Below are 25,463 nucleotides of genomic sequence, written 5' to 3' on the forward strand. Positions count from 1 at the left end.
TTCCATACACTTTAATTTTATTTACCAGCTTCCTGCTTGGGACCTTATTGAGAATGTTTTGAAATTCTAAATACACTACATCCATTTATACTCCTTTACTAATGCTACAGGTAACATCTTCAAAATCCCTAAATTAACTGACAAAACAATAGCAGCAACATGCAGAACATGGCAGTCCTGGTTTCTTCAAGCTCAAAAAATTGGAGAAGAAGGAAGAGGAGTAGGCCACTCAGCCCATCAAACCAGCCTCACCATTCTAGATCATGGCTGAGCATCTATCTCCTCAATGCCAGTTGCCTTCCTAAATCTCTATGTCACTTGATGTCTTTAAACTCCAGAAATCTATTGATTTATATCTGAAACCTGCTTGATGGTTCAGCTTCTGGAGACTTCTGGAGTAGAGAATTCCAAAGATTCACCACTGTCCTGAGTGAACAAATTCCTCCTCATGTGAATCTGAAAGACCCTATCTCTTTAGCCTAAAAATGACTCCTGGTTTAACTCTCACCAGCCAGAGGAAACACCTTATTTACTTCCTTGATAAAAAGGTGTAGAGCTGGATGAACACAGCAGGCCAAGCAGCATCAGAGGAGCAGGAAGGCTGATGTTTTGGGCCTAGACCCTTCTTCAGAAACTTCCTTATCTACTTCCTTCCTGTTACGTCTTGTTAGAATTTGGTAAGTTTCAAACGCGATTATCTTTCAATCTTTGAACTTCTAAAGAATCCAAGTCCAGCTTCCTCAATCTTCTCTCATAAAGCAATTTCACTATTCCAGGGATTAATCTGATGTACCTCTATTGCATTCTCTTTTGCTACCCTCCTTAGATAAGGAGATCAAAACTGCATATAATGCCAAAGGTTATGTATAATCAAAGCTGTAAATGACTGCAGCTTTACCTTGTCTTTAAATCTCCTTGCAATGAATACCAACATTGTGTTTGCCTTGCTAATGCTTGCTGCATATTCATGGAAACCTTTGGCAACTCATCAACAAGAACATCCAAATCCCTCTGGATGCCTGTACTTCCCAACCTGTCACCATAAAAGAAATATTTTGAATTCTGTTATTTCTACTATAGTGAATAACTTCACATGTATTTACATTATATTCCACCTACCCATGTCTTGGTCCATTCACTTAGCCTTGGAGGCTCCTTGCATCATCTTAAGAAGAATGGAGGCTACCTACTCTTTAACAGAATGGCCATTTGCTCCATCAACTCAATGTGATCCAAGGATGGAAAGGATTTCATCCAGAAACAGGATGGATGCTCACTTTCCCAACTAATTTATTGCCATCAGCAAATTTGGAAATATTACAATTGATCTCCACATCCAAATCTTCGAGAAAGATTGTGAAGAGCTGTGAGCCTAGCACTCACTCTTGTGATATCTCACTATTCGCAGCCTTCCATCTGAGAATGATTCACTCATTCATACTGTCTGCTTTCAGTCTGTTAACTATTTCTCAAAATCATACTAATACCTTTCCAGTAATCCCATACACTTTAATTTTATTTGCCAGCTTCGTGTGTGGGACCTAATCAAAAACATTCTGAAATTCTAAATACACCACGTCCATTTATATTCCCTTACCAATGCTGCAAGTAACATCTTCAAGAAGCCAAAATCTTTCTAACAGTCACCCTGTTATAGGAAGGGTATTATTAAGCTGTGAGATGGAGATGCCAGTTTTGAATTGGGGTGGACAAGGTCAGAAATCACACGACACCAGGTTATAGTCCAATGGGTTTATTTGAAACCACAAGCTTTTGGAACTTAGCTTGATGAAGGGGCTACGTTCCAAAAGCTAGTGTTTTCAAATAAACCTGTTGGACTATAACCTGGTGTCGTGTGGTCTTTGATATTACTAAGCTGGAGAGGGTTCAGTGGAGATTTATCAGAATGTTGCTGGGAATGGAGGGTTTGAGTTATAAGGAGAAGCGGGAAAGACTAGAATTTTTTCACTGGAAATTGAGGGGTGACCTTATAGAGTTTTACAAAATCATGAGGGTTATAGATAAAGTAAATTGCAGATGTCTTTTCCCTAGGGTGGGGGATTTTAAGCCTAGGGGTCATATTTTTAAACTGAGGAGAAAGATTTACAAAAGACATGAGAGGCAATTTTTTTAACACAGAGAGTGGTTCCTGTGTGAAATGAACTTCCAGAGGAAGTGTTGGATGCGAGTAACATTTACAGGTAGTTCTGCTATAACGCGTGTTTCGTTAATGAGAATTGGCTGTAACACCATTGATGAATAGTGGACGCTGTTAGTAGAACACAAACTTTCTGCTGTATAGGTATCATGATTTTCTATAGCAATTTCCCTATAATGCGAGGTCGTGCAAGAATGCAACTATTGCGTTATAAGAGAACTATCTGTAAAATCCATTTGGATACGTACATGAATAAGAAATGTTTGGAGGGATGGGCCAAGCACAGGTGGGATTATGGTTTGCATGAACTGGTTAGACCAAAGGGTTTGCTGTATGACTCCATAACAATTGATGTTTTTCTGTCATAAATCCATATTAACACTGCGCAGTTTTACTATTCTCTTCAAATGTCAAGTTATCATATCCTTTATGGCTGTTGCCAACATTTTTCTTATTACGGAAGTCCAATGAACAGGTTTGTAGTTGTCCATTTTCTTTCTTTTTCCCTTCTTAAGTATTGGGGTTAGATTTGCTGCTCCCCAGCTTACAGAAACCTTTCTAGAATCTAAATAAAAACGAAAAGAACTGCCGTGACCAGACTCAAAACGTTAACTCTGTTTTCTCCTTCACAGATGCTGCCAGACCTGCTGAGCTTTTACAGCAAATTTGTTTTTGTTCCTTTCTAGAATCTATAGGATTTTGAATGATTACCAGCAATGCTACCATTATCTTTCTAGTCATCACCTTCAACACTCAGGGATGAAACATATCTGTTCCAAGGGATTTATCAGCTTCCAATCCTGTTAAATTCTCCAGTCAACTTCTTTTTACCACTTTCATAATCCTAAATTATTGAAGTTTCTATATTCTACAGATCCCTTGGTCTCCTAGTATTTCCCGGATATTTTCTGTATTTTTTTTAGTTATTTTTCTGTCATTTCCCTCTCTTCATTATAAATGTCACAATCGACAATGGGGTCCAGATAATCTTTGAGTGTCCTATCCTGTAATTCATGTCTCCAAAATTAGAGACCATGCTTAATTTTGTACTTCTTGGCACTGCCAGATGTGGGCACATCTTATGGACACTCAACAATGCACATTATAACTGGAACATTCCACTCAATACCCTTCTCATAGCTCCTTATCTTCGGAAATATCACTCCACTACCCATTTTGCCCCTCATGTCTGTACTACGTGATGAGTTATTCAATCCAGTTACTGCCTGTCTTCCATCTCAGTACGCTTCTTGATCAAGATTTACCAGCAGCTGTCTTTTGGATCAAGGATTGAAACACTGGAAGACTCAGCCTATATCCCATAATCCTTACTGAAACTTCCTTCCCAATGTGTGTATTCCAGCAGATTGGCACCCTCAGCCTAAAAATGAAAGTAGAGAAGTGAGTACATTAGTCTGCTCCCAAGGTGTGTAGGAGGATACTCACTTCGGGGCACCATATGTGCACACAGTGGTGAGTCTGTTCAATATTTCTTCTCACATTATAGCCCCTCACTTCATGCCCTACTCGACTTACCAGGTTCGAGAGACCAGCAGTAGGTCTGTTGATTTGGTGGACACACCTTAGCAGTGGAATAAATGTTGTCCATTTCACTCAGGATGGTGTTGTACTGTAAAGAAACACAAATTGATCAACACTTTCCACTCCTAAGGGAAGAGCCATAGATCACCGGCAGGAGGCAGAGTGGAGCCACAAACATGAATGTTCCCAGGTCATTATAGACAGGAAATAAGTACAGAAATCCATGTCATTTGACCTCCACTAGCTTCTGTGCTGCTACAATTATATGGACCAAATGAGCCCACAAATTTATGGGTATGTTTCTGAAATGTACCTTCACTCATTTTCCTGAGTTAATGCTGGACAAACACCAGACTCGAAGCTTTCTTGCTGAAGCTTCCATCATACATCAGTATAACTCTTTCATCTGAGTCAGAAAGGTATGAGTTCAAGACCCAATCCAACATGTAATCTAGGTTATCCTTCCAGTGCAGTACTAAGAGAGTACTGTACTGCCAGAGGGGCTGTGCTTTTGATAAGATACTTCACTGTAATCCAGTCAGCGCCTTATACCAAAGTAAAAGATCTCAAGGCACTCCTTGAAGGAAGTCAAGGACATTTCCATATGTCCCAGCCAATATTCCTCCCACAAATCAACTCCATTAAAAACAGAGTATTGAATTTTCTGTGTATGGCAAATTGGTGTTGGTTAACTGTTCCATTTGCTTCTTTAACAATAATGATACTTGAAAAGTAATCAGCTACAAAACATTTTGTGATGTTGCAAGGACAGGAAAGTGCTTGTCAATCTGGTTGGAACACATGATAAGGATTACAGAGCTACAGCTACAGGGCTTCTTGATGTGACTGGTATTTATGGCTATCAATAGTTATTAAATCATTCAGTACAGACTCTTAGTATGTTATAAGAATTGAAGAAATAAAAACGAGAGCAGACCATTAAACCCATTAAAACTGCTTCATCATTGGCTGATCTGCTCTTTCCCTTAAATCCATTTTCTCGCCTGTTCCCCATAAACATCGACACCCATGTTGTTCAAAAGCCTGTCAATCTAAACCTTGAATATAGTCAATGACTTGGGGCAATGAATTCCAAAGATTTGCATTCTTTGAGAGAAGAAATTCTTGCTCATCTCCACCTTGAAACAAGGGGGACCTTATTTTGAACCCGTGTCCTCCAATTCTACATTTCTCCATCAGAGGGAACACCTTCTCAGCATTTACCCCGACAAACCCTCTCAGAATCTTTCATATTTCAGTAATATCACCTCTCATTCTTCCAAACGTCAATGAGTATAAGCTCAACGTGCTCAACCATTTCTTGGAGTCCTTGTGTTACGAATCACAAAAATTTAGCATACAAGTCCAGCAGGTAATAGGGAAGGCAAATGGAATGTTGGCCTTTATTTCAAAGGGAATGGAGTATAAAAATAGTCAAGTTTGGCTAAAACTAAACGAGGCGTTAGTTAGATTACAGCTGGAAAACTCTGAATAGTTTTTTGAAGAAGAGTCCCAACCCGAAACGTCAGCTTTCCTGCTTCTCTGATGCTACCTGGCCTGCTGTGTTCATCCAGCTCCACACTGTGTTATCTCAGACTCCAGCATCGACAGTTCTTACTATCTCTGAAAAGTTTTGGTCTTCTTATCAAAGGAAAGAAACGTTGGCATTGGTGTCAGTCCAGAGAAGGTTTACTAGGTTGATCCTGGGTATGGACGGATTTTCTTATCAGGAACGGTTGAGCAGGTTAGGCTTATGTGCATTGGAGTCTAAAATAATGAAGGATCACGAATATAAGGGGGAAGAGACTGATAAAAGGAGGAGGCAGTAGAGTCAAGATAGGAAGAAATCAATTCTTCTCTCAGACAATTGTATGACTTTGGAGCTCACTGCCTCAAAAGGCTGTTTAGGTAGGATTATTAAATAGTTTGAGGTGCAAATAGATAGATTCATTGTTAGGCAAAGGAATCAACATTTATTAGGCACAAAATGGAAATATAGAACATGTTAAATTGCCCATTGTGTTCAGGGATGTGCAGATATGCAGGTGGGTTATGGGGAATGAGTCTGGGTGGGGTGCTCTGAGGGTCGGTGTGGACTTGTTGGGCCGAAGGGCCTATTTCCACACTGTAGGGATTCTATGATGATTCTATGATGATGATCTATGATGAATACGTACACAAACAAATCAACCATCATCATATTGAAACCTGGAGTAGGATTGAAGGCTGAATGTTCTACTTCTACTCCTAACTCATATACTATTATGTATGTTATAGAGTCATAGAGTCATACGGCATGGAAACAAACCCTTCAGTCCAACCAGTCCATCCCGAACACAATCCCAAACTAAACTAGTCCCACCTGCCTACGCTTGGCCCATATCCCTCCAAACATTTCTTATTCATCTACATATCCAAATGTCTCTTAAACAGTGTAACTGTACCCACATCCATCACTTCCTCTGGAAGTTCAATCCACACATGAACCACCCTCTGTGTAAAAAAATTGCCCCTCATGCCTTTTTTCTCCTCTCATCTTAAAAATACGCTCCATAGTCTTGAAATCTCCCACCTGAGGGAAAATTAACCTGCCCTTATCTATACCCCTCATTTTTTTATAAACCTCTATAAGGTCACCTCTCAACCTCCTACGCTCCAGTGAAAAAAGTCCCAGCCTCTCCTTATAACTCAAACTCTCCATTTCAGACAACATCCTGGAAAATCTCTTCTGAATCTCTTATGGGTGTGAGGTGTCATGTAGGGCCAAGTGAATATGGAGGTGTTGGGAGGAATGTGGTATTAGAGAGTAGAGTAATGGAGGTGAGTGGCATTAGCGGGTGAGGGTTAATGGGCCTCACACTAATCTCCAGAGCTGGGCTAATGTTCCAATGAAGGGATGGGGTCTGTTTAATCTGACTGAATTGGCATTTGCCTGCCTCTGTCTACACCTTAGGCTTGCTGCAGCAGGAGCAGCTCTCAATCTCACCCCATGCCTGTTTCACCCCCATGTAGATCTTTTGGTAGACACTGCCAGCTAGGAGGTAGGGTCATGCCATTGGGAAAGGGTCCAATTCCTAGTTCCTGACTCCATGCTGAAAACACAGTCCCTTGAGCCAACTCAGTCCTACTTTTCCATCTGTCCTTGGATCATCAGGCAATTTGGCTACAATGCAGTCCAATACTTCATATGAGCTATTAATATCAACATAGTTAGTTAAGACAGATCCCTGTGGGATTCCTCAAGTTACAGTTTGCCAATTTGAAAGCAACCTATTTATCCTGAATCTGTTTCCTGTTACTTAGCCAATTCTCTATTCATGTTAATATGTTACTCCCAAAACTGAGAACTGTGGCCATAAAATTATAGAACTTTCCATAAAGTGATGTATTTCAAACAGAAAATAGGATCTTCGATTTTAACAAAGGAAACCAGAAAGGTTTGATGCACATGTTGGTTGTGCTGGTTTGGGAAAGTCCATTCAAAGGTACGACAGTGTACAAAAAATGGCTAGCACTCCAAGGATTAATACCTGAGTTACAATAAATTTAAATTTCATTGAGCCATGAAAATCATGAAAAAGAAAATGTGATCCAACCGTGCTGATTAAGAGAAGACTATGTAATAATAGCAAAATGGTCAAAAAAAAGAGGTTGCTCATATTGGTGGAGAAAGAATGATGTAAAATGGGTGTAAAATATGGTGTGAAAGGACCTCTCTACTGTAAGCAAAGTAAACAAGACATGAACAAGACAAGGCTGTTTGGGGCAGAGAACATTAAAAAAATGGGGAATAGACAGTACGCAGTCTGAATTCAATATTGAGACTTCAAGGCTGTAAAGTACCTAAGCAGAAAGTGATTTGTTGTTCCTCAAGCATGTGTTGTATTTTGTTGGAACATTGTAACAGGCCCAGGACAGGAATGCTAGCATGATAGCAAGGTACTTTATTGAAATGGTAAGCAAATGGGAGGTCAGGGTCATTCTTAAGGATAGAGCGGAGGTGTTCCACAAAGTGTTTGGTCTCACCAACGTAAAGGAGACTGCACAGTGAATGGCAAATGTAGCAGATTGGATTGGAAGAAATACAAGTGAAATGCTGCTTGACTGGAAAATGTGCTTGGGGCCTTGAACAGTGAGGATGGAGGAGGTGAATGGACAAGTATTATAATTTGTGTGATCATATGGAAAGGTGCCTATGGGGGATGAGGGAGGGGGGGGGGGGTGGGGGTTGTCTAGATAACATGTTAGGAAGGATGGATGAGTGGACCAGAGTAGCATGGAGGGAATAGTCCCTATGGGATCTTGACAGTGGAAGGGAGGGGAAGATGTGTTTGGAGGTGGCATCCTACTGAATGTGGCAGAAATGACAGAGGATGATCCTTTGAATATGGAGTCTAGTAGAGTGGAAAGTAAGGGCAAGGGGAACCCTACCATTGCTCTGGGAAAGAGAGGGAAAGGATGAGGGTGAAAGTGTTGAATATGGGTTAGTTATGGCTAAACCACAATGGGGAGGGGTGGGGAATTCTCAGTTGAGGAAAAAGGAGGTCATGTCAGAGGCGACCGGTTGAAGGTGGCATCATGGCAGACGTAATGGGGATGGAAAAACTGGGAGAATTGAATGGAATCCTTATAGGAGGCAGGGCATGAGGATTTATAGTCAAAGTAACTGTGGTAGTCATTAGGTTTGCAATGGATTTGGGTAGCCAGCCTATCCTCAGAAATGGAAACAGCGATGTCAAGGAGGGGAAGAGAGGAGTCAGAGATGGACCAGATTAAGGCAAGAGAAGGATGGAAATTGGAAGCAAAACTGATAAATTTATCCACTTCTGATGAGATCAGGAAGCAGCACCAAAGATCTCTTCGATGTACCGGAGAAAGAGTTGTAGGTGGGTAGGACTGGTACACAGAATATTCCACATGCCCCACAAGAGAGAGCCACAACTGTGTCTTGTGCAGATAGCCAGGGCCTCACCTTTGACTTGGAGAAAATGAAATGAGTTAATGGCAAAATTGTTCAACATGAGAACAAGAGGGGGGTGGTGATAGACAGAAACTGTGCAGGCCTCTTTTCAGGGAAGAATCAGTGAGTTTTCTGATCATCCTGATGGGGAACAGGCATATAGAGGGATTGCACATCCATTTGTTTGTACTAGAAAACTGGAAATTGTGGAACTGACGCAAAGCATCAGAAGAATCATGAAGTAAGTGGGAAGAGACTGAACAAGGGAGGAGGGACTAGAGTCAAGATAGGAAGAAATCAATTCAGTGGGGCAGGAATGAACTAAAATGATGGGTCAGTCAGTGTAGTCCTGTTTGTGGATTTAGGGAAGGAGGTAGAAGTGGGCTGTGCAGGGTTGGGGAACTGAGGTGGGAAGCTGTGGGTGTGGTGATTTCCAGAGGAGATGAGGTCAGTGACAGTCCTGGAAACTACAGCTTGATGTTCAGTGGTGGGGTCATCATCCGGGGGGGTAGGAGGGAGTGTCTGGGAGTGGGTGCTTAGCTGGTTTGATAACAAGATTGGGGTTGGACTTGGAAGTATGGAGTGCAGCGAGTTAAGTGAAACATTGTATTAAATCAAAGTGAAATGTTTATAAAGTTAGCAAAAGAATTTGTAAGCCTGAGGATTGGGATCACTTTTTACTCTCAAATTTTTTGGGAAGAAGGTACTTTCATTGATAGGCATTGAGTTGTTGTTTTCCTTGGTTGAGGAATCTGGGGCATTAGGAACTAAAGAATTTGCATTGAGAAGAAAAAATATTTCTTCACTCAGAATTGTTGGGATTCTGTACACCAAAGGGAAAATATATTCAAAGCTGAGATAGACAGATGCTTGATGTCCCAGAGATTCAAACAATATGTATAATGGGCAGGAAAATGGAATTGAGGCAGAAGGTCAGTCATGACTGTAGTGAAGAGTGGAGCGTATTGAAGAGGCTGGGATACCTACTCCTACATTTTATGTTCTTAGGGAGCAACTGTTTCTAAACCCAGCAGAAAACACATCCACTTACAATATCTGAGTATTTACAACATTGATTTCTAGCTTGTTTTGCAGAGGACCCTGACGTTTGGAGTATATATTTGTGGTATTAATGAAACCACCAGAAGCCTGAGATGACAGGGCTGTTTTCATAATCAGAAAATTACCTTTTTCCTTTCATTAGGTGGGAGATTTGCAGGGCCCAGGACACCAATTTTATTGATGATCTTCGTCAAGCTTGCATCATTGAACTTGTCCTTGATGTTGTAAAATTCTTTTGCTTTCTCGGCCCAAGCTTCCACAAATTCCTGTTCTTCCAAGGAGGCATTGATCTGTGTTTAAAACAATGAGACCACCTATTAGTTCAGTAACATTCACACTTTACTTGAGCTGATCTCCACCACTATCAGTTATATCACATCTCTTTTTGCAGGAAGGTCAAAATCCTGGAATTTCCAATAGCAGTAAGAGTGTTCCCACATCACATGGTCTACAAGCAATCAGCTTATTACCATCTGCTCAAGGGCAAATAGGGACGGACAATAAATGCTGGCCCAGTCATCGACACTTAAATTCCATGAAAGAACCAAAAATAAATTCAAGTTTCACGTCCAAATGACAGGATGTTGAGTAAGGCTGTCCTTCACTCATTTTGAAGGAGGATCACTGGATGCCATTGGGAAGAGGAATCCCTGATTAATTGAATAAAAGCAAAACACTGTGGATGCTAGAGATCTGAAATAAAAACAGTTAAGTGCTGGAGAAACTCAACAGGTCACTGTGAAAGCCTCCTATCTCACCGGTGACCAGCAGAACCTGGGGCTGTGTCAGTGGAATCCTTCAACTGTCTCTCATAATTCTACTTGTCCTGGGAGTGTTTGATGGAGACAGAAGAGAGGGAGCTTTACTCTGCATCTAACATCATCGGTCCCTGTCCTGGGACTTATTGATGGTGTCGGTGTAGAAGGAGATTTTACTCTATATCTAATCCTGTGCTCTACCTGTCGTGGGAATGGGCGGTGGAGACAGTGCAGAGGGATCTTTGTTCTGCATTCCCATCACTAATGACTATTCCTGCTTAAGAAAACATTCACAGAGGCATCTGTTTACGAAGAGTATCGCTCAGCCTTCTTTCTGAAGATCATTTGTGGGAGATGGAAATCTCCCTTGAATCTCAGGTGCCTTTGTGTGCCAGTATTTCTGGATGAGTAAACAAGATTACTTTTGGTTCTGGAAAGTAGAAGAAAATAAAGCAGCATTTCAACTCAATTTTGGTTTGGACTGTCACTCCTGCCCACTATCTTCCACTCCAAAATCAAATATCACGTGTAACAAGCCGATTATATTGGTCTGGTGTTTGTTACTCAATCTATTTGTTGTGAAGTATGAGCTCATCTCTGAATGGTTTCAGTGCTTGAAGCACAGGATCTCTCTAAGTACATTTAACAAGTAGATTTAGAACATAAAAAAAAGAACATAGAACACCACAAGACAGGGCCCTTCAGCCCAGAATGTTGTGCCGAAAATGAAGCCAAATTAAACTAATTCCTTCTGCCTGCCATTAATCCATACCACTCCAAACCTTACATATTCCTGTGCTTATTTAAAAGCCCCTTAAATGCCCCTATTGGTTCTGCCTCCACTACCACACCTGGCAGTGCGTTCCAGACTCCTACCACACTCTGGGTAAAACACTTGCCTCTCATAACTTTCCCCTCTTACCTTGAATGTACGCGCCCGACTGTTAGACATTTCAAAAGATTCCGACTGTCAACCCTATCTATGCACCTTATAATTTTATAGATTTATATCAAGTCTCCCATCAGCCTCCACTACTCCAGAGAAAACAACCTGAGTTTTTCTAGTCTCTCTAATCCAGGCAGCATCCTAGAAAACCTCTTCTGAACCATCTCCAAAGCCTTCACATACTTTCTGTAGCATGTCAACCAGAATTGAACACAATACTTTAAGTGTGGCCTAACCAAAGTCTTATAAAGCTGCAACATGACATCCTCATTCTTGTACTCAATGCCCTGACCAAAAAAGACAAGAACACCACACACCTTCTTTACCAACCTATCTACTTGTGTGGCCACTTTCAGGGAGCTATGGACTTGAACTTCAAGATCCCTCTGTACATCAATGCTATTCAGGGTCCTGCCATTAACTGTATATATTTCCATAATGTTTGATCTCCTAAAGTGCAGCACCTCACACTTGCCCAGATTAAAATCCATTTGCCATTTCTCCACCCATTTCTGCATCTGATCTACATCCTGCTGTATCCTTTGATAACCTTCTACACTATCCACAACTCCACTGATCTTTGTGTCATCTGCAAACTTACTAACTCATCCATCCACATTTCATTCCTTTTCAATGGTATAAAATGGTCATAACGATATGGAGAAATGGAAGGCGTTCTCCTATGGAAAAGACAGGCTAGCCTTTATATAGCACCATGGAGGACAACTCAATACATTGTTGAAGTATATAAGGCTTGGCTGCTAATTCCAACACAGGTAACAGTCTCCATAGTATCAGAGGACTGTTCTCTCATTAGAGAGAGAGAGAACTGTTGTTAAGTCTAACCTGAGGTTCACCTCACCTCCGTCAAGTAGCGATATTGAGAAGGGGAGGTGATGGCCTAGTGGTATTATCACTGGATTGTTAATCCAGAGGCCCAGATAACTTTCTAGGGACCTGATTACAAATCCTGCCATGGCAGATGGTAGAATTTGAATTCAATAAAATATCTGGAATTAGGAGTCTAATGATGACCATGAATCCATTGTTGATTGTTGAGGAAAAACCCATCTGGTTCACTAATGTCTTTTAGGGAAGGAAACTGCCATCCTTACCTGGTCTGGCCTACATGCGACTCCAGACCCACAGCAATGTAGGTGGTTCTTAACTACCCGCTGGGCAATAAATGCTGCCTAGCCAGCAATGCCCTCAACCTGTTAATGAATAAAAGATTTGGAACTATGATAGCCTCAATTCCTTTCAGTGAACTCAATGCTGCTCAAAATACGATGATTATTGAATGAGGCCAAAGTAGGCCTACAGATGAAGGCAATTAGAGGCTTTCATTATCCTGATCTTTGAATAATATTTCCAACGAGGCCTCAGGCAGGAAACATTGTGAACTACTTAAAATGCCAGAATCTTCAGATGATAATCAAATGCTTCAAAGGGCCGAACAGTTTGCAGTTAATTCTAAAAGGAGTAAAACCGGATGGACTATTCGGCATTGAACTTGGTATTGGAAACAACAATGGTACACACAGACCTGTCAACCGTGCAAAGACTTCCTTTCTAACATCTGGAGGTTAGTGCCAAAATTGGGAGAGCTGTCCCACAGACTAGTCAAGCAACAGCCTGGCATAGTCATACTCACAGAATCATACCTTACAGACAAAGTCCCAGACACCACCATCAGCATCGCTGGATGTATCCTGTCCCACCGACAGCACAGACCAAGGAAAGGTGGCAGCAGCACAGCACTGGCGCACAGTCAGGAGGGAACTGCCATGGGAGTCCTCAACACTCATGGGGTGTGGATGTCGTTGGCTGGCCAGCATTTACTGTCCATCCCCAGTTGCTGTTGAGAAGGTGGTTGTGAGCTGCCTTCTTGAACCGTTGTCATCCATGAGTAGACCCACAATACCATGAGGGAGTGCGATCCTGGATTTTGACCCAGTGACACTGAAGGAACGACGATATATTTCCAAGTCAGGATGATGAGTGTCTTAGAGAAGAATTTGCGGGTGCTGGTTGTCCCATGGATCTGCTGCCCTTGTCCTTCTAGATGGAAGTAAGCTAGGAAGGTGTTTTGGAAGGTGCTATCTCAGGAACCTTGGCAAATTTCTGCAGTGCCTCTTTTAGATGTTTCACACTGCTTCTGCTGAGTGTCGGTGTAGAGGGGTTGGATGTTTGTGGATGTGGTGCCAGTCAAATGGGATGGTGTCAAGCTTCTAAAGTGTTGTTGAGTATTCTCATGGGATCATACCTTATAGACAATGTCCCAGATGCCACTATACCTGAGTATGTCCTTTCACATTCGCAGGACAAATCCAGCAAGGCTGGTGGCACAATGATATACAGTTGGGAGGGAGTTGCCCTGGGAGTCCTCAGCATTGACTTCCATGTCTATGTCCTTTGGGGAAGGAAATCTACCATCCTCAGCTGGTCTGGACCTGCTTATGACTCCAAAACCACAGCAACGTGGTGACTCATAACCACCCTCTGGGCAGTAGGGTTGGGCAAAATGCCCATATCCCACGAACAAATGTAAAAAAAAGTATTTAGTCGCAACAAACACCAAAGATTTCTTGTTGAAACAAAGTCCTGCATTCACACGGAGAACATTGTCCATTGTGTTGAGTGCACAAATATTCTAGGATAGCTCCCTCCAAAACATATACCACTGTACCAAATGGGATAGAGGGTGTAGTTCACAATTTTCAACAGAGAAAAGTAGCCAATGTTTATCCTACGTTTCAGGACGAAACAGGAAACGTGAAGTGTTTTCACAGAGAAGAATGGAATCTGATATATGAGATCTGATAAACCAACTCTTTGCCATATCCTTGCAAGTCCATACACCTTGACCTTAATGGAAGTGATGGTGATACAAGAATGGATTAAGAGAAGGTAATGGTTTTATCGGGGATAAAGGAACCAAAGTTGGAGCTGAGGATGTGATTGAACAAATCAGTGGCTGTAAAATTAGTTGGTCTATGTTTCCCAAGTGTAACACATTCCAGTCTGCAACATGCTGTGGTCTATTTCCCACTTGTCGATCTGCTGACTGGCTCAGAAGGGATTTGTTGTTCCACCCGGTGAGCCTCATTACTTATTGTTATTACTTGGCAGCGAAGTAACATGGCTGTGTGCAGCCTCCTGAGCCTGGGCTTGTCCACTCCTGTCTGCTTTCTTTCTCTTTTTGCTTTTTCTTTCTTTTCTTCTGTTATTTCTTCTCATTTTTATTTGCTTTATGGCATTTTGCAGCGGGTTAATTGGCGGCTTCGGTAGGGCAGTGAGAGCAGGCCGTGTGTGGATTGATGGCAGTCTCCTGGCAGCCCGAGGTGGTGGTCGATGCAGTGCTGCCTGAGATCCTCTTGATGATTGGAGGTGGTGGCAGCACGGTATTGGCAGTGAGACCAGGCCACGAGTGGAATGGCAGCAGGCTCCCGGCAGCTGGAGGTAACAGCAGCAGCAAGGACGTGGTTCCTATCTGCATTCAGGGCCTGTGGTAGTGGCAGCGGAGGATAAGTTTCTCCAGTGATTGGAGGATGTGCCAGCAGCAAGAACACAGCACATCCTGGTGATCGGTGTGAGACTCACAGACTGACCGAGGCTCCAGGCCATGGATAGCCAGGGTGTCTGTACCAGTAGTTCCAAACAATTTTATCAAGATAAGACTTAGTCTTTAAGATCCAGGATGTTCTTTTTCTTACCGTTTGGCTTTTATTTCTGCTGTGGTTTTTAAAGATTCTGGCTTTGTAACCAATGTAACACTAGCGAATGGTGACTTTGTACACTTTTCATTGTACTCTTGCATTCCTATACTTGAGCACACGTGACAATTAAATCTAATTCTAATACAGCCATCATTTACTCAGTAAGATGCTCTCAGTGGTAGTTACAAACTACAGGCAATTTTTGTGAAAAGTGCTCTGATTGATGAAACCTACTATTTTAATTCATGTGGCAGCTGTGTGATACATACTGGAAAATGTTAAATATGAGTTTGGCTGCAATGTTGATATCCACAAGGTCACCATGTAATCAAACATTGCTGCTTTCTTTGTTTTTAACAGTTTGATTAACAGCTGAAGGATCTGGCTTTTCAAAAAACATTCAGATCATTTCCTGCCTCAGTTCTTTTAGGAACCATTGCATTAATAAGCAGGATAAACCAAACGTTGTTCAATAAAGATCTTATTTTAGGCATTGCTTAGGTAATCAATAGCTTCCTGTCTTTGTGAACGGAAAAAGCTACAATATTGATCATGCCTGCTTGTGATCACTAGCTAAAGACTGTAATCCAAGAAAACTGAAAGAACTGCAGATGCTGTAAATCAGAAACAAAAACAGAAGTTGCTGGAAAAGCTCAGCAGGCCTGGCAGCATCTTTTTAGAAAACATCAGAGTCAACGTTTCAGGTCAGGTGACATTTCCTCAGAACAGAAGTTTTTTCTTCACTGTGATTCAAGAGTTGGGCTGAGAAAGACCTTTTGGGTTAACTGGTGATGCCTGACATGGCTGAATGTCCTGCTTATATTTTTAACAGTCATTTAAAGCCTTGATAAAACAACATTAAGTTGATGACTCAAACTGATGATCACGAGCCTGGTGTATTTACTGTTTTCTTTATTTGGAAGTGGATTGCAGAACATCCTCTGTCCTGCTCTGGTAATGGAGGGTTTGATACAGAGGTAACATCATCACTGCGTTGCAACTCCAATCAAGTTGGACAAGATGAACCAGGTTGACTCTGATGGAATATCCTTCTCAAATTTGGTTGCCCTCTACATGCTCTGCAATGACATGTGAACCATGATACTACCAATAGAAGCTCCACATGAGTCATTGCACCAATCGTGAGCTTTATGTGACTACAAGAGGAGGGACATCTAAAAATGCAAAGGTATAAGCATGGGAAATTGGAGCAGAAGTGGACCCTTTGGCCCCTCAAGCCTACTCTCCATTCAATGAGATCATGCCTGCATAGTTTGTGCTTGAAATTTCATATAGGGAATACATTTCATAAGAAGAGGCTGAATAGACTGGGGTCTTTTACCCTGGCTGGTCAGGAGGCTGAGGGGTGACCTTGGATAAGGTTTAAGGTGAGAGAGGAAAGATTTAAAAGAGACCTAAGGGGCAACATTTTCATGATGATGGTGGTGTGTGTATGGTATGAGCTGTCAGAGGAAGTAGTGAAGACGGGTACAATTACAACATTTAAAACAAATCTGAAAGAGACTGTTTTTGTTAATCCTTCCTATCATGGTGAACAACTTTACATTTTCTCACATAATATTCCATCTGCCAGATTTTTGTCTTCAATTGTTGCTCAACCAATGTATATCTGTCTGCAACCTCTTTATGTCACTTTTTCATCTTTCTTGTGGAATTATAGCAAGGAGCAGGATAATTTGAAAAGGAATAGTGAAAGCAGATTTAATAGGCATTTCTGCAGCCACTTTTTTTTTATTCATTCACAGAATGAAAGCATCACTGGCTAGGCCAGCATTTGCTGTCCATCTCAGAGAGCAGTTAAGAGATTAACAACATTGCTATGGGTCTGGAGTCACATATAGGCCATACCAGATGAGGATGGCAGTTTCCTTCCCTAAAGGATGTTAGTGAACCAGATGGGTTCTACAGGTGTGAATTCATGTGCATGGCCTCCCTGGTGCCATTGTCAAAGATGTCACTGGCAGAGCACTCAGAGGTGGAAGGGATCATAGGATCTCTACAGTGTGAAAGCAGGCCATTTGGCCCATCAAGTCAATACTGACCGCCCGAAGAGCATCCCACCCAGAACCCCCCCCCAACCCTCTAACTCTGCCTTTCCCATGGCTAATCTACCTAACCTGCACATCCTTAGACTGTGTGAGGAAACCGGAGCACCCGGAGGAATCCCATGCAGACACGGGGAGAATGTACAAACTCCACACAGACAGTTGCCTGAGGGTGAAATCGAACCCGGGTCCCTAACGCTGTCAGGCAGCAGTGCTAACCACTGAGTCAGCAGGCCACACAGATGTTGTGGTCTTTATCAATATCAGCAAAATTAGTAAAAAGAGGGAAGGGGTTTCACAGTCAGAATTTAGGCAGCTAGGGAAGACCCTAGCATCAGAAGCTCCAAGGTACTCGTGAGTACAGAACTAGGATGTAATGGCAGATGAATATATAGTAGGAGAGAGTTAGATTCCTTTGAAGTTGGGACTGATGTTGTTGAAGTTGTGACCTGTGAAGGCTGAACTGTTTGTTCCTGAACTGGGCCACTGACCTTGCAGGATTGCTGACCTTGCTGTTGAGGAGGGGCACAAGTAATTTTGTAAGGACTCAGAAACTGGGAGGTAACATCAGGAAAACCAATGTGCATGGAGAATGAAGAAGGACAATAGCATAGGAAATGGTGACGAATCATAGAGTAGAATCCCTCTGGTGTGGGAGCAGGCCATTTGGCCCATACTGACCCTCTAAAGAGCATCCCACCCAGATCCACCCCCCTACCCTATCCCTCTAACCCCATGTTTCCCACAGTCAATCCACCTAACCTGCACATCTTTGGACTGTTGGAGGAAATCAGAGCACCCGGAGGAGACTCCACACAGACAGTCGCCCGAAGGTGGAATCGAACCCAGGCATCTGGTACTGTGAGGCAGCAGTGCTAACCACTGTGTCACCATGCCACCCCAACTCGTGTCAGGGTAAGTGCCGCTGAAATAAGGCCTAAATTAGATGAATGCGAGTGCATGAAGTTGCAATGAGTAGGTGAGCTGTATGTGAAAATAGAACGTTGTCTCTGAGATGTCTCAGAGAACTGAACAGAGAACTGACTCATAAAATGGGCAGGATTATATACTAAATATTCCCAGATATACAGGGGCATTCAGATAAAGTGGAGAAGGAAAGAAAGGAGGATGAGAAGCAATATTGATTAAAGAGATAGCATAGTGCTGGGAAAAATGAATTCCCAGGGGTCAAGGGCAGGTTAGGTCTTGCGGCGAGTAACTCACTTCCTGACTCCCCAAAGCCTGTTCACTAGCTAAAAGCACAAGTGTGATGGAATACCCCCCACTTGCCTGAATGAGTACATCTCTAACAACATGCTAGAAGCTTGACACCATCCAGGACAGAGCAGCCTAGATAATTAGCACCACATCCACAAACATCCACCACCGATGCTCAATAGCAGCAGTGAATACCATCCAAAAGATGCACTGCAGAAATTCATCAAGGCTCCTTTGACAGCATCTTCCAAACTCACATACACTTGCATCTAGAAAGACAAGAGCAGCAGATATTTGGGAACCACACCACCCTCAAGTTCTCCTCCAAATCATGTTGCTGTTCAAGCCCTAATAAATGCTTGGTGGCACAGAAAGTTGATAAAAACAGAGAGTAGGTCAAAACTTTTCATCTTGCACTAATCAGGACTGTCACATGAGAAAACTTTGAAAGGGAACACCAATTTACACAACATGAGAAGAGGGTGCTGATTGGTTGGACCATGGTTAGCATGACAATGGAGGAAGAAAGTGTTAACTGGCAATATTCTGATCTTTTTAGAATGTTGTCATGGTGAATGCAATAGGGACTGGCAGTCTCCACAACCATTTTCATAAAAGAGAAAGGTGTAATGTATAGATTAATTCCTCTTGCCAACGCTGAATGATTCTAGTAACTTTTAGTACCCACTAATGTAAAACCACAGAACAGACTGATAATCCTGAGTTGCTTTCCATTTTAATTTTAGCACAGTCAGGATTATTGAATAAGCTTTGTCCAGTGGCAGAATTACATCTAATGTTGGACATTATTCTGCAGTTCGTAAGTACAACTCATTGAGCCAGTTCTGAGGAAGGGTCACTCGACTCAAAATGGTAACTCTGCTTTCACTCCACAGATGCTGCCAGACCTGCTGAGATTTTCCAGCAATTTCTATTTTGTTTCTCATTGAGCTTGATTGACATGTTGGTTGTTATTAGTGGTCAAAGAGATAAGTTGTTTCGTACAGTCTGCCAGTCATTAGGATGTATGATCTACATACCTGGCATCATACTGGCACAGATACTGATATATCATATTTCTCATTTGTTCAAGGTAACTGCCGCATTCCTCATGTTAACACCCTTATCAATAAAGTCTACCAAACTGGTCAGTTTTTTTTTAAGCAGCTAATTATGATTAACAATTAACAGTTCCTGTTGAGTCTCATACCAACCATAGTCCAATTAAACAATATCCTCTGCTTATGCTATATAACTGAGCTTTCCTTTCAAAGTTTGTTTATTACGTGTCAGTCCTGCCATGGACTAATGCTCAGTCTAATTTCCCCTTGTCCATTACAGCTGAGTGATGTTCTATATTTCACTAACACCATTCCTTGATCACATTGTAGAGTTGGTGCCTCTCATTAATAACAATACATGAGTTAGATGAGAATTGTAGCATTGCAAAGAAACTCGTCATAAGCACACTGAACTCATTCATGAAATTCTGGCATTTACAATATCCTTTTAGACTTTGACACGTGATCCACTGCACAATATGATCCTCCAAGAGTTCCAATTTTTTCATTATCTGGGAAATTCAAATCCTTCCAAACAAAATAGATATCTAATTCAGTCTGAATTTGAACAGCCACTAGCAGCAACATTTTGACAGATCTATAACTAAGTCACCAACTCCAAGCCAACTCAGTGACATGGTGTAACATATCACATAGTATTGTGTTACACAGCCTCCTGTTGTATTGATGTTCAATGGTTTATTTATTATATTTTTACTTTTGCTTTCTGACTCCATCCAGAGAAGGCCAGAGACATGTTCTCCATCAGCTCCTGGTCTCAATTACAAATTGATGAGCACACATGAACATGATTCATCAATCTATCATATTGAACCATCAAACTGTAATGTTTACATTGACCAATACAATGTGAAATGTGTTTGAGGTCCATCACTTTGAATTGGCTCCTATGGAATGTATAGTGCATTAATGTAGAAAGTTTGGATTGAAACATTTAGAGGTTTCAGTTTGAGGTCAGAGCCTAAGACTGTTCAGCCTTGAAATGAAGGAAGGCTATAGAGACATTAGTTGTTCTCTCTGCACATCCAATTGTGCACTTGAGAGCAACAATTTCTTTGTTTATCAATTTGAGAGAATAGGAAAAGCTTGATGGGTTTTTTCTTTACCAATCTCTCTGGTACGACCATACTTTCAGAAAGACTACTGATGGTTTCTGAGCACATCTCTGAGCAAACCTTTTAGCAGCTATATACACAGCTCTTACACACTCACATTCCTCACATGTCTGCCACCACCACTGTTCCCAACCAGCAGGAGGACTTTCTCACTGGAGGAGAGTGATGACTACCCGTACTTATCACCTTTGTAAAGTGCATGCTCAGTGAGGTGAAGAATGGCGTCTGTGGAAGACACTGACACTGTTAGGAAAGAAGAAAGCCACGCTTTCCATGGCCAGAGAAAGTCCCAAAACTATTACCAATTAAGTCATTTTGAAGGCTAGTCACAGATGCAGTATTTATGTCAACTAAATTGTATACAGCTAGCTCCCATAAGCAGCATGCGATAATGCTAAGACCCACTAAAGAGGTGTTGATGAAGGATAGGTGTTGACCATGACACTGGGTGGGAGAGATTTTCCTTTTCTTCTGTGCCTGCTGTGTAGCAGTTAGCAGCACTCTCACCTCTGAGTTAGAAGATTGTGAACTGAGATCCCATTCCAGAAGACACATGTCTACAATGATGCACCAATGCAGTACTGAGGCAGTGCTGCACTGTTGCAGGTGATGCCTTTCAGACAAAATGTTAAATCATTACCGTCTGCTCTCTGACAGATGTAAAAGATTGTGTGGCACTATTTCAAAGAAGAGTTGGGGAATTCTTGCTGGTCAATATTTATTCCTCAATCAATATCAGAAAATTCAGTCATGATCATTTTGCCATTAGAAGGATTTCGCTTTGTGCAATTTAAATACATTATAACAGTGACTGCACTTTCAAAAAGTACTTCATTGGCTGTAAACTGCTTAGGGATAGTTGATGGTAATTAGATTCCATGCTCAGATCTCCAAAGTAGGGTCAGAACTTAGAATCTTTAAACAGAGTGAAAAGTGGCACAGTGGCGCAGTGGTTAGCACTGCTGCCTCACAGCACTGAGGGCCTGTGTTTGATTGTGACTGTGACTGTTTGATTTGATAGGTGACTGTGTGGAGTCTGCACATTGTCTCTGTCTCTGTGTGGGTTTCCTCCAGTTGCTTCTGTTTCCTCCCACGGCACAAAGATGTTCAGGTTAGCTGGATTGACATGCTAAATTGCCCATAGTGTCCAGGCCTGGTAGATTAGCCATGGGGAATGCAGGACTACCAGGAGAGGGTAGGTGGCCAGCCTGGGTGGGATGCCCCCCAGGGGGTTGGTGTGGACTTGCTGGGCTAAATTGCCTGCCTCCACACTGTAGAGATTTTATGATTCATGGCTGATGTTAAAGTGGTGACAGCATATGAGAGGGGTGGGGTGAAGTGTTGAAGACTATCCACATTTCCAGAGTTGTTGTTCATGCAAATAACCTGGGGAAAAACATGCCTGCAAAAAAAAACTAAGCAAGATCTGTGGAATGATTCAAATCTCTACCATGTCAGTGCCAGGAGATCTGGTGAGATCAAAGCTCACTTCAATATATATCCTGGTGAGAGGACTCACATTACAGTCAAGCCATAAGAACCAGGAGGACTCACAGGCAGTCAGAGGTTTTTTTTATACTTTCATGAGATGCGAGTGTCACTAAGAAGGTCAGTATTTGTTGTTTATTCTGTACACAAAAATGTATAAAATTCAACTTGGCTAACTACCACCCTGTCATTCCACTCTTAATCAACGGCAAAGTGAAGAAAGGCACCATCAGCAGACCACAGCGCCTGACCTCATTAAAGCCTTGTTTCAAACTGAGCAAAAGAGCTGAATTCCAGAAGGTGAAATGAGGGTAACTTTCCTTGACATTTACAAAACACAGGTTAAAGCCTGAGGAGCTCCCCACCTGCCTGGATGTGTGCCTGTCCATTAATGCTCAAGAAACTCAACACCATTGAAATACAAAGCAGCCTGCTTGATTGATACTCCTTCCATTACCTTCAACGTTCACTCACTCCACTATTTGTGTAGGGAATGCATATTGAACAGTAGGACCCTGGTAAGAACTGAAGATCAGAGGAACCTTGGTGTATAAATACACTGGTCCCTTAAGGTAGCAGGACAGGTAGATAATGTGCTTAAGAAAGCAAATGGGATACGTACCTTTATTAGCCTAGGTAAAAATTTTAAGAGTAGGGAGGTTTGTTTGCAACTGTAAAAATATATTGATTAGGCCACAGACAGAGTATTGTGTACAGTTCTGGAGTCCACATTATAGAGTCCACTGGAGAGGGTTCACAGGAGACTTACCAGGATGTTAATGTTTCAGGTCTGGTGACCCTTCCTCAGAACTGGCCCCTCTCCTTCTGGCCTTCTACCTGCACTCGACTTGTTCATTGACAACTGTTGACGTGACATTGGTCGCCTCATGTTCTCTGCACCACCCCCATCAACCATTCCAACCTATCTCCCTCCGAACTGACTGCACTCAGTGGGCTCAGATCCAACCCTAACTTTGTTATTAATCTTGCCTATAAGGATGGTGCTGTTGTAGTCTGGTATACTGACCTCTACATTGCAGAGGCTGAGTGCCAGCTCTCATGCCTCCTTCTATCTCCCCCTGCACCATGACACATCAGGCCATTGTATCAACTATGGACACTAGCCTCATTTCATCTAGTGATTTCCCACCTACTGCTTCCAAGCTGATAGTATCCCAACCCTGCACATCTAGCTTCTACCTCCTTCTGAAAAGCCACAAACAGGACTGTCCAGGCAGACCCATTGTTTCTGCCTGTTCCAGCCCCATAGAACTCATTTCTTCCTACTCAGTCTTTTCTCCCCTGATCCAGTCCCTGCCCACTTATTAAGCAGTTCTGAGGAAGGGCCACTGGACCCAAAACGTTAATTCAGTTTTCTCTTCACAGATGCTGCCAGATCTGCTGAGCTTTTCCAGCAACTTCTATTTTTGTTTCTGAATTACAGCATCCGCAGTTCTTTTGGTTTTTGCCAGGATGTTGTCTGGGCTGGAGAGTTTCAGTTATGAAGACAGATTGAACAGACTGGAGTAGTTAAAGGTAGTTAGACCTTAGAGCAGAGGAGATTGCGATGTACAAAATTATGAGAGGCATAGACAGGGTAGAGAGAGAGCCTTTATCCTTTGGTGAATGGATTAATATCTGGGGCATAGATTTAAGGTAAAGGGCGGTAGGTTTGGAGGAGATGTGAAGAAATATCTTTTCACCCAGAGGGTGGTGGGAATCTGGAACTTACTGCTTGTAAAGGTGTTACAGGCAGAAACACTTATCACATTGAAAAACTATTTAGATGTGCACTTGTGATGCCAAGGCATGCAAAGCTATGGGTTGAGAATAGTTGAGTGCTTGCTCTTGACTGGCACAGACATGATGGGCCAAAGGGCCTTTTACTGTGCTGTAGACCTTTAGGACTCTGACCACCAATGCACAGTGTACCATCTACAAGATGCACAGCAGTAACTCGCTGAATCTCCTTTGACAGCACCTTCCAAACTTCAACAAACTGGAATGACAAGGGAAGCAGATGCTTGGGATCACCACAACCTGTGAGTTCCCCTCCAAGCTTCACCCCTTTCCCACTTGTTATTGTATTGCCATTCCGTCACTGTCATGGATCAAAATCCTGGAAGTCCATTCCTCATAGCACTGTGAGTCTCCCTATCCCCAGGACAGCAGTTCTTCATGAAGGCAGCTCACCATCACTCTCTCTCACTGCAATTAAGGATGGGTAATAAATGCTGGAACAGCCAGTGATGCCCACATCCTGTGAATGAATACAAGAAATGTTACCTGCCACTTCTCTGCCCACAATACTACCCTCCAGAATTCAAACCTGATCAAATTGGCTCTGCAGGAATCCATGTGCTCTAAGTTCATTGTAGAACTGTAATAAGGATTTAATCCTTGCTCTGCATAAAGAAACTTATCAGGTAGGCCATTTATCCTTCACCCATATGAACCATGTGGGCCGATAATGCGTTGAATTGGGTATCATTTGCCCACTTAAGTGCCTCAGTTGGAAATGTATCACCGTTCCTTCACAGCCACAGGGCAAAATTCAGGAATTCCCTCCCTAACAATAATGTGGCTGTACCTACAGCATATGGACTGCAGTGGGTCAAGAAGGCTGCACACCAACATTTTCTCAAGGGCCAACTAGGAATGGGCAATAAAATGCTGGCATAACCAGCAATGCACATGTCCCTCAAGTGAATTAAAAAAACTCTTGCACCAGTCTCCCTCTCCCACATCCTCTTTTTACCTGTGCAGCTTTCATGTGTTAAGATAATAGACTAAATGCTTCATTTCTGGCCAGTGGATCATGTGCTCAACATCTCTCTGGCTCTTGTAAAATTGCGTTGGGTGTGTGGGCAGCTTTGGGCACTTGCTCAATGATACAGAGCCTTACTTATGGGCCCACCTGCCTGTTTTTCCATCCAGGATGTCTCATTTACTTCAATTCCAGAGGTTAATCTTACTCAGTTGTAAATTTATTACTACGTGAACTTAGTGAAACATTTTAAGTATATAGTTCCTAACCATGCAACCCATCACTAGAGTCAATAATTACCTCTTCTTATATGCTCAAATAATTCTCCAAATAATGATTAACCTACCTCTATGTACCTAATTGATAGAATTAACATTATTATTATAGTGTACATATATCTCCATGTTATTTAATATATCTACTGGGCCAGAACTTTAGACTGATAATTTTTTTCTAGTATTTATAGAGCATAGAACAGTATAGCACAGGAACAGGCCCTTTGGTCCATGTTGTTGTGCTAGACATGATGCTAAGTTAAACTAATCCTTATCCCTACATTCCTTGCGTATTCATGTGCTTATC

At 42.1% G+C, this 25,463-nt stretch overlaps 1 protein-coding gene across 1 annotated transcript in view; it reads right to left on the minus strand.

Moving 5' to 3' along the window:
- Positions 1-25,463, minus strand: part of ace (angiotensin I converting enzyme (peptidyl-dipeptidase A) 1) — a 157,334-nt gene that overhangs the window by 78,396 nt on the left and 53,475 nt on the right. Inside the window, exons 2-3 of the mRNA XM_048614805.1 lie at positions 9,848-10,012; positions 3,695-3,788 (exon numbers count right to left, since the gene is read on the minus strand). Coding sequence (XP_048470762.1) covers positions 3,695-3,788; positions 9,848-10,012 — 259 coding nt within the window. The remainder of the gene's footprint in view (positions 1-3,694; positions 3,789-9,847; positions 10,013-25,463) is intronic.

This window comes from Rhincodon typus, chromosome 30 (assembly GCF_021869965.1).
Source record: "Rhincodon typus isolate 14 chromosome 30, sRhiTyp1.1, whole genome shotgun sequence".
NCBI classification, from domain to species: Eukaryota; Metazoa; Chordata; class Chondrichthyes; order Orectolobiformes; family Rhincodontidae; genus Rhincodon; species Rhincodon typus.